The following is a 10263-nucleotide window of genomic DNA, read 5'->3' as shown; positions in this document are numbered from 1 at the left end:
CCACAGAATGAGGTGTGTCCAAACTTTTGATACATACATACATACATACATACATACATACATACATAAGTAAAAAAAAAACAAAAAAATTGAGGTTGTATTTTTGCAACAGTGAGTTTTACAGGGTTTTCAGAAACTACCGCATTACCTATGTTTCTATTTATTCTGATATATATTTTTCATAATATCTAATTGTTTTGCATAAATATTTGTTTATTTCATTTACTTTCAGTTCTTACTAAAGCCACCTTTTGGTTCATATCCACTCTTAATATCTTTTTGTCGCCCTGCTGTTTTGTATTAATTGGTTGCCTGATATCACTCAATATTCTCTCTTAGTCCTCTGCTTTGACAGTTCTACCTCTTTCTACCTCAGCTTATCCTGTTCTTATGGTTGTCTTCATAGTTTTCTATCTTCCATATTTGCATGTCTGTGCCTTGTCTCTCTTGTAGTTTGTTTTATCCTCTCTGTCTGTACATCTCTGCAGGTATTTCTGGTTCTGGACCTGCACAGGTCTGATCTGCAGCTACTGGTCACAGCATCCTTTTCAGAGTTTCTCTCTTTATACCTTATACCAACTAGTTGAGTTAATGGTAATTTGAATGTATAATATTGAAGCTTCAAAAATTTAACATTTCAGTTAGTCAGGTTAATTTGTAGTATATCATTGGATCTTAAGTAAATTTGTTGTAACTACTTTATTTCTCTTCTGGAAAGCACTTTGGCCAAGTAGATATTTTTTAAATTTACTATATAAATAACGGTGACTTGACTTGAGAGTGACTATATTCTACAATCAATACAAGTGTTTTTCTAGTGCGCTTGTTCTTTACGGTTAAGCCAAAACGTCAGAAAATGTATTGTGCTCCTTCTGACCATTTTTATGCATGATGTTGAAAGTGTTTCGTCATTCTCGGGGCATTTCGCACAGATGAAGACTCTGATGCAGAATGACTGGATGTGATATAATGGCAGAATTGCTCAGGCTCCATAAGAGAACGTCATAAATTAACAATATAGAGCGATTCTCTGCTAGTTATGACTACAAGCGAAATTGAAATTGCCCCTTAAAGGGAACTATTGCCCGTTCAGCATCAAGTGTCACAGACCTACAGTCCAATGCTGTAGAATAAATGTTATTAAAAGAAATGAGTTTTTAATTGCTAGAAAAAGGTTTTATTTGCATGATGTTTATTTGGTTCTACATGTTAAAACAAAACAGATCCTCTAAAAAAGAAAAAAAATGTGCAACCTTTTCATAAAAATAAAAAATCCAATTTGCCTGAAGACATTCCCTTTATGTAATTCACACTTCCATCCAGTAGAGGGCAGTAAGGCTCAAGGAATAGTACCAAACATAGGCACCAATAGAAGTGTAGAGCCCTGGGTGGAGCAGGGACCTGCACCTGCACCTGTGGGGGGGATTAGTGGTCTGGCAGGGAATATGGTGTTAGTGAATGAGCTACAACTGACTGAGATGCCCCTTTTTGCAAGCCATCCAAGTATCGTCAGCCCAGTTAAGTGGACAAGTGTGAGCATGCATGCTGCTTCCATTCAAGTCAGTTTTCAGACAAGATGCAGCAAATACTGGCAATGTTCGGGGTTTGCAATTTTATGTTCAATTCTCAAAATAAACAGTGCAAATTAATGGTACTATGTCAGTTCATACTCCGTGTAAATATTGATAAAAAGCGACTACGTGTGGACGACTGTACAGAGGAGCCAGGCCGATTCAACAGTGGATAAGAAATTGTTTATTTGACTTAAACATAATTACAAGGAAACCAAACAGTCTGCAACATTCTAGCTTCAGTGGGAATCGCTCTAAGTGAATCACACTCAACACAGTAAGTCATCTCAAACTGCTTTTTATTACATCTTAAATAACAGTACATTTTAATATAGTTTCTATCTTGCATCCAGCTTTCGGTTGTACACTGACTGACTTTAAAATTAAATACAAAAGGTGAAAAGGGAACAGTGGGGGTGCAGAGCTCTACAGTTATTTGATGGAGAAAGAGAGAAAAGGAAAGGGAATTTAATTAATTTTTAATATTTTTTATTTCGTTTTATTTTTTGCCAACTCCAGGCCTAACGCACAATTACAGCACATTTTTTTTTTGTACAGAATGTCGCAGAGAAAAAACAGAATGGAAAAAATGTCACTACTGCTAAAGAAAGAGCGTCTCTGTTTACAAGGAGAAGGGAACAACAGAAAATTCTGCCATTCAGATGCTGCAAGATTTTTTTTTTCATTTTTTAATAAAGGACAGAAAAAAACCTGTTATAAAATGTTTTTCTTTGTAAATGGAGTTTCATTTGCTACAGAAGGAATGAAAATTTATTTGTTCCATTTGAGATTGTGTATGTTTAGGTGAATGAATGTACGTATGCATGTGTGTACAATTTAAACATTGATGTTACTCCTTAATTTTGTGGAATCCCTCCCAAGTATGGACCAAGTAACCATTTATGTTGCAGGGTTTGCTTCTCAAGTGCATAGCTTTGACATTTTAGTTGAATCATGTATGCACGGAGTAGCCAAAAACAAAAAGGAAAAAAAAAAAGAAACAAGATAAAAGAAAAATATAAATACCATCGTATTGATATATTCAACAGGTTATTTTCTTAAAGAAAAACATCAAAAGGACTTAATTCCATATGCACCTTTTAAGCAATTCTACAGCATGCGATTCTAAGAGATAACCCACCCATGGCAGACAACCAAAATCTTTTTTTTTTCGTTTTTAACTTAAAAAGTTTCAATATCATTATTTTCAAACATTGATTTATACAACATGTCATTCACAGAGTAGTAACTGCATTTCCAAGCACGGAATGGGCACCTCTGTTAAAAGAGAAATGTCCGGATTGCAACCGGCTAAAGTGGAGGTACTCCCTACCCGACCAATTCACATCACCGGTCCCAACCACGGGCAACAGAAACAAGGGAAAACTAAAGGAGAAACAAACGAACAAAAAAGAATTTAAAAAAAAAAAAAAAAAAAAAAAAAGGGTGGGGTGGATTATGATCCAATGGGTTAATCTTCATTTAATTATTCTACATTGTTGCCAGACAAAAAGGTGTAAGAATGGTTAAAATGGTTTGTTTTTTTTTGTGTTGTTTTTCGTTTTAAAAACGAGCATTCATTATCATAAACAGCATGTGCTTGGTTAGTTAACTTTTTTCTTTAGACATTATTCTATATATGCAAAGTTTAATTTTTGTGCAAACAAAGATTTGTGGACTACACTGGAAAAAAGAAACAGTAAAAGTATCATGGGGCTAAATATACAGAAGGGCCAGAAGTGGCTTGAGGACTCCCTGTTGAAGCTGAATTCTCTCGCTTTGTTCTCCAGTGGAATAAAGCTGGATTTAAAATGGCGCGATCTGGAGGTTCTTTTCTTTTTCAACTTAAAAACATTCTCTAAAATGTGTAAAGACTAGGAAATAAAACAAAGCTTTGATCCTCATTTTAAACATTAACCGACAGTTCACTGATCTACCTCTGTTCAACAAAGTATAATAATGAAAACAACGAAGAAAGAAAAATAAACATGGCCAAAAAGCTATTAAGAGTTAGATCACTGTCATGTAATAACCTTCACTCAGACCTGTGCATAATGAGGACCCAGGCCATATTTGCTTGGTGGCACCAGCAGCGGTGGTGGGTTTTTTGTATTTTCACTAACCCTGACCATGGTCGTGGGAGGAATGCACAATTTCCCCCTCCTTTCCACTTTAAAACCACTAAATTCCTCAAGCTTTTTTTGTCTTTTTTTGTTGTTGTTGTTGTAGCTGAATGAGTGACAGATAATTGTGCTCTTTTAAATGAGAAGGAGAGAAAGAGAGAGAGAATTTTTGCCCTTGATAGTTTTTTGGGGGTGTTTGGAGTCAGTATCATGGTGTTTTCGAAAAGATTGGATATGCAATAAAATTGAACATCGTGATGTTGGAATGGTCTTCCACTCAACTTTGGAGTCCGGATGCCATCTGGAAGAAACAATCAGAAGAAAAACTCACTATTTGACAATTACTATTCAGCAACATTACTCAGTGGCCAGACAACTGTGAAATTATTATATCACAAATTGGTGCCCAATTTTGATTTAAAGTGTGTAATTTCATAACACCATAAAGTGACAACAACTTTCAGATGCAGGTCACAGTAAATTTAAAACACAAAACATCAAATTGGATGAAAAATCCTATTTTAAATAGAGAAGGCAGTAAATGCAAATTGCAGATAAGGCGCCATGTAGCTGATGCTGACACAACAGTGACTTCATCAGCTATCAATTACTGCACATCAGAAAACGTCACTCTCAGATCATCGTTTACCTTCAGACTCTAGTTCCAGATCTTGAGGAAGCTGTCCCAGGACCCTGTTGCCACTGCCATGCCGTCATCGGTCACACCCAAGCAGCTCACCCGGTTATCGTGACCAGCCAGGACACCTACAGAGACAGCAGAGACTGAGACACAGCAACAACCTGCCCTATCTGACGGATGCCACATGCTATGGCAGACTTGCATATGGGGACATAAAACATGGTGGAACAGGTTTCAACCTACAAAGAGCAGCACAGGTAGCAGCTTAGCTTTACCTCATTATTGAAGACTGATACTGACCCAATAGGCTAACAACCAATAGTCCACCCACCAATGGATCAAATAAGTGTATGTGTGTGCCTATTTGTAAATGTCTGCTCAGATGTGTGCCTGCTCTGATCCCTCTCCCACTATTCAGTCAATAACTGTAAAGTATTCATGCCTCCACAGGGGCCCTACACTGCTGGAGCAGGTGACGCCTTGCTGCTCTCCCAGATGTATATTAATGTCTTTTATTCTCTGACAAAAACAAAGATCTTCTTGTGTTTTGCCTCATACAATGTGTGCAATCTTATCTGCAAGCACTTATGAGTATTTGAATGAAGCTCTAGTCCACCAAGTACTTACATATAGACAGAAATGTTTATACAGTACTACATATATACAATCATACAAGGACCTGTACATTGCATTATGTCCACATAAGTGGCACACAGTGAACGTCTGGCTCTTCGGTGAGGGTCAATCTAAGTGGCCGTTTGTGGGGTTATGTGTATTGAACAATGTGAATCCCAAAGTCTCCTGTGGGGGCACTTTATAAAAATACTATTAATAGAAATACAAATGAAAAACTACAAAAATGGCAATATTCTTAAACTCACATATTTTACCAGTTTAAAAGTTTAGCCTATAAAAGTAATAATGTATCCCCAGGTCTCAATGAGTATTTCTCAATATTTATTTTAACCCTAAAAACAAAACAACTCCCAAATTCCACTGTTTATAAGATTCACAATCTGTTAAAAAAAAAAAAAAAAAAGGTTGGACAGGTTTAATCCATTCTCCCATTCCAAAACTCAAACCTTGTTCATGTTTCAGTATTTATCTAACCATAATCCTGATGTGGTCTTTCATGATGACTTCATGTTGAACTAATTTGTACGTTTTAATACAAACCTTACCTCACTCTGCAGTAAAGCTAATTTCTGCAACAAAATGCTCTTGTGCCTATCAACCTGCGATGGGAAATGCAATGAGCTCTTCTGTGATCAACAGCGGTGAACAACATTTTGGTACACACAGTTTTTCTCAACACACCCCACTTTCATCAGATAGTAGTTTTCAACCTGTCTAACAAAAAAATCCTAGGACATTGTTGAGATCTGTAATGAGGCTGGGAGAAAAGGTTGATGTGTACCTTAGTATATTACACTGTGCTGTTTTGACAGTCTGAATACAGTAAAAAGCTCCTTCAAGAGGAGTTCTGGTGATGTGGTGTGAGAGTGGTGGACATGGTCACCCAATATTTGAAACTTTATGAGACATCATTTGTCTGCTTCTCTCACATTCTTGGAGCATATTTGCCCAGTTTGTATGCACAATATCTAATATAAGCCAATGCATTAACAATTTATTTTTGGTATGTAACATATCGTTTGTGCTTTAGTGTGGATTTTTGCTCAAGTAGTTGCAAATTCACCTTTGTGGGGTAGCATACCTGCACGGTCGGCCTTCAAAGTGTCCCAGACATTGCAGTTGAAATCATCATAGCCAGCCAGCAGTAGGCGGCCACTCTTGGAGAATGCAACGGAGGTGATACCGCAGATGATATTATCATGTGAGTAAACCATCAGCTCCTGGTCAGCACGCAGGTCAAACAGCCGGCAGGTAGCGTCGTCTGAGCCCGTGGCAAAGGCGTTGCCATTAGGGAAGAACTGCAAAAAGGGTCAAGGTAGAATTTTAGGGAGTTCATAATTCTGTTTATACATCTGCTACCTAAGGTTGATAACAAGAAATTATGCAGATGTGGCAACGTATTCAATGAGCTAAAATTGGAACTGCACTGAACTTGTCAAGGTTAAACAGTAGCCCCTACTCTGTACAACTGTCATCTCTGTAAAAGCAAAGTCTGCGAAAAGTAATTTAGTTACAATTATCTAATATGCAAACTCATTGTGTTTCTTTTAAAAGAGAATTGTAATAATTCCATTCAAATGCATCTTAGTTATGTGAGAAACACCATAAACAAAACTTTGAATGAAAATAAACATTCAAATGTAGCGTCACCGCAATGTCACCATCTACAGGGCAGAAGATCTGAATCTTGACTTGCAATGTGCTAGTGAAATGTATATCCAAGATAAGTTGAGGCCCTATTAAGATTGGCATGCTAGTAGTAAGTCAGGGTATGTCTGTGTGTGTCCGTACACAGATGGCGTTGATGTCTGACTCGTGGCCAGTGAAGGTCTGTCGGCACATTCCTTCTCGGATGTCCCAGAGCTTGGCTGAGGCATCACAGGCTCCAGACACAAACAGCCGGGTGTCGGGCGCCAGAGAGAGACTCATGACATCACCAGTGTGGCCAGCAAATGTAGTTGTCTGCTGACCAGTCTCAATGTCCCACAGAGCACTGCAAGAAAGAAGAGAAAACATTGTTATTTTACTGCTGGTACACACAACAAGAAAAAAAAAAACATGTAGAACACTTTGAAATACTTCAGTAGGGTAGAACTTTATCCCCATGTGGTGACTGGGGAATTAAATAGGTGACCTGAGAAACAGGCATTGCCTTAGTGTTTTCATAAATATTGTTGGAAACAGTAAAAATCGGGTAACTAGCAGGAACACCTTGCAGTATAATGCTAATAAATATGCTAACCCTGTGGCTAATGCAATATTTTAGGCTTCTGAGTATTTAAACTTTGATGAAACACCATTAAAAAGTAATTTTTAAGGTTCTAATTTGTGGTGGAGTTGTATTGGATTGTATTGGTTGCAATTTCACAACTCACCAGGTGGTGTCTCCAGAGCTGGTGACAATTTGGTTGTCATCCAGGAAGCGACAGCAGGACAGGTATCCTGAAAGGAATGAAACACACGGATTGAACAATGTGTTTAACGTGACTCCCCTTTCTATAATAACAAACTGGTGCAGGTGTCTTCTCCTTACTCTCTGCACACAGGGAAAAAATCTAATTCCAAATAATCTTTACATGCTCAAAGAATCCCAGGTGAGCTAGATGTGAGGGAGATGAACTGACTAATTCACTACCAAACTGAGGAAAAAAGCTGTAAGGCATCTCCTGCTTTATGACTTGCTTCCATAATTCATCCTTTACTAGCCGGCAGTGTGTACATACCCCTCCCTATAGCAAGGGAACTGGAACTAAAATGCTGACACACTTCCTGCATCATGTGACACTGATCAGATGAATGCTCCTTGCCCAAGAGCTCAACACTTTCATTAGTTTTAGCTCATACATTGCTCGACCACCTTCTGTTTTCAATAGAAAGAGATATAGAAAGACAGTATGTGGCTGGCATCTTTTGCATAAAAATTATTTTTTTTAAACCACTCTGTGGTTCAGTTAACACAGCCATATATCGTGTGTCAATAAAAAAAATAAAATAAAAAAGCAGATAAATAACTTCTGTTTGACTGTCTGTAGGATGATGTGTAAAATATACCTCTTAGTGTTCCATGCTCATTACCTGATGCAAGCTCAATTAAGACAATTTTCAAAATTAATTATGATGGATATGATCTCCTCTAGATACAAAGGAAGATAGAAATTGTAACTTCAATGTAAAATGCAAACAGTCTAAAAAAATGCAGCAGTTGGTGCTCTGTAATGACACTATTATCACAGTGATATTTTATACCACTGTTATACTTTGGACATTTTTTTGGTCAAAAGCAATTCACAGTAGTTGGGGGAACATAAACTTGCCAACTGTGTATTGATGTTTCACATAATCCAGTTATTTCTTACTGCTATTAGGTGAAGCTAATATGTCCAATGTGTCATACAGCACATTTAACACAAATCCATTAAAATCAAAAAATCTTTAATGCATAGTATTAGAAGTTAATATCAGCAGTGACCAATCTTAATGCAGGAATGGTCAAAGTTGTTGTTGCTGTTTTGTGGTTGTTGAGCGTCCTCTTCTCCAGCTTGTGACGCTCAAACCTGACAGTGCTACATGTTGTTTCGTAGCTGACCACAGGTCAAGTTACATTGTACAGAGTGCTAAGTGAACTTTCTACCAATGTCATTATACTCCTTATACCTTTCTATGACCTTCAAAAAAAAAAAAATTCCTTTCACTGATGTGTAAATAGGTGCACGCTATTGGAAATGTCAAACCTACCTGTGTGTCCAGCCAGCTCACGGCTGACACGCACATTTCCTTCACGGGTCTTCAGGTTGTAGATGGAGCAGATGTTGTCCAGGCCACCACAGGCAACGTAGTTCCCAGAAGGGGCATAGGCGCACGTCATCACCCAGGAGGAGCGCAACGGGATAGCATGGACCTGGAAGAGAGGAGGAAGATTTAATATTAGATAGCATACAGTGACAGATGGAAGAGAGCGAGGGGAGGGTTTGTGACAAAGTCTGTCTGCAATATTAACTTAACCTTTCAAGGGCACAATATCCACTATAAATAACTGTACTTGGCTCTGTCAAACACTTGTAAAATGCATTATAATGAACTCTTTCTCAATCTACATGAAACTAGCTGCTGGAAATCCGGGGGTAATGATCACCGCTGATTCAAGTTTTGATAAGGAGGTAAAGACAATGATTCACTGGAGAACCACTTATCAAACAATGCCATTTGGAAAGTTGGTTAACTCTACACATTTTTTCATGTTTAGGCAACCTAAACCCATTACTTTAGTCTCAACTGAGTTGTATATCTCTAGTGTGCTTCATATTTTTCAAGTGGTACAAAGACACATCTGATATCTCCTGCCCTCATTTTAAGACTGACTGTAAAATCATTTTAATTTCATCAGTTGACATAAATTTTGCTTTAGGTTTTTTGGTTCTAGAAAAAAGCCCCTGGGCAAGCTAACCAACCAAGTGATACTTTAAGATGTCATCTTTTCACTTTATTTGACCCTGTCTTGGTGTAAATGCTTTCGTTTATTCTTCCACTGGTGTATCAGTGCAGCTTACTTACTGCTCACTAAGGAAAAACAGACAGGAGAATTCATAAGGTTTGTGTTTGTACATTCAAGCAGCTGAACGCCAGGAATGCTGTTCCAAACTCAGGACACATACAAGCAACGCATATGATAACCAACTGCACGCAATATTTTTTTACATCCAAAGATAAAAGAAAGCACCAAAATTACAGACAATTGCAATAGTTTCAGTTATTTGAACATGATGATGCATTTACCTTGTTTGTGGTGTAGCTGTCCCAAATAATGAGTTTGCCATCCTGGGAAGCACTGACCAAAAGCCTGATGAGAAGAAAGACAAGATTACCTAAATTATGCTACAGAAAATGATTAGTGTCTACAAACAAAGAAAGTGTTGTATGTCAGTTTGAAACTGCAGAGAAATAAAGCTGGGGTTGGTTGTTGTGATAATCAACAAAGACGTACACAGTTATGTTGTGCATACTCTACTTAAATCTTCTGTTGCTGCATTCTATAGACAGCTCCAAGGTACATCTGTGACTACTGCTATCTGGGTGAATTGAACAAGTGTAACCACAGTAATGGTCCCAATGCACCGAGGAACAGGAAGAGCAGTGAACACACCAAGGACTGCTGGGACTATGCAAATCTTAACTACTGTTCTGACGGAAATGTGCTCACGTGTGTGTGTGCCAGTAGATAATAAGCCAGGGATGAGAGAAAACTCCTCATCAGCTTTCTGGCCATAAAATTAACACATTAAATGCAACAAAAAAC

The 10263-nt window shown here is 37.9% G+C and overlaps 1 protein-coding gene across 3 annotated transcripts in view; it reads right to left on the bottom strand.

Moving 5' to 3' along the window:
• Positions 1-1853: 1853 nt before the first annotated feature.
• The window catches only part of gnb1a (guanine nucleotide binding protein (G protein), beta polypeptide 1a), a 32975-nt gene continuing 24565 nt past the window's right edge, over positions 1854-10263 (bottom strand). For all 3 annotated transcript variants that reach the window (XM_023264499.3, XM_035945581.2, XM_035945582.2), the window contains exons 5-11: positions 9744-9807; positions 8706-8868; positions 7346-7412; positions 6762-6963; positions 6052-6268; positions 4344-4459; positions 1854-3995 (exon numbers count right to left, since the gene is read on the bottom strand). In XM_023264499.3, the coding sequence (XP_023120267.1) occupies positions 4353-4459; positions 6052-6268; positions 6762-6963; positions 7346-7412; positions 8706-8868; positions 9744-9807 (820 nt within the window). In that variant the 3' untranslated portion in view covers positions 1854-3995; positions 4344-4352. The remainder of the gene's footprint in view (positions 3996-4343; positions 4460-6051; positions 6269-6761; positions 6964-7345; positions 7413-8705; positions 8869-9743; positions 9808-10263) is intronic.

Source organism: Amphiprion ocellaris, chromosome 8 (genome assembly GCF_022539595.1).
Source record: "Amphiprion ocellaris isolate individual 3 ecotype Okinawa chromosome 8, ASM2253959v1, whole genome shotgun sequence".
NCBI classification, from domain to species: domain Eukaryota; kingdom Metazoa; phylum Chordata; class Actinopteri; family Pomacentridae; genus Amphiprion; species Amphiprion ocellaris.
This window is presented reverse-complemented; position numbering and strand designations above follow the sequence as displayed.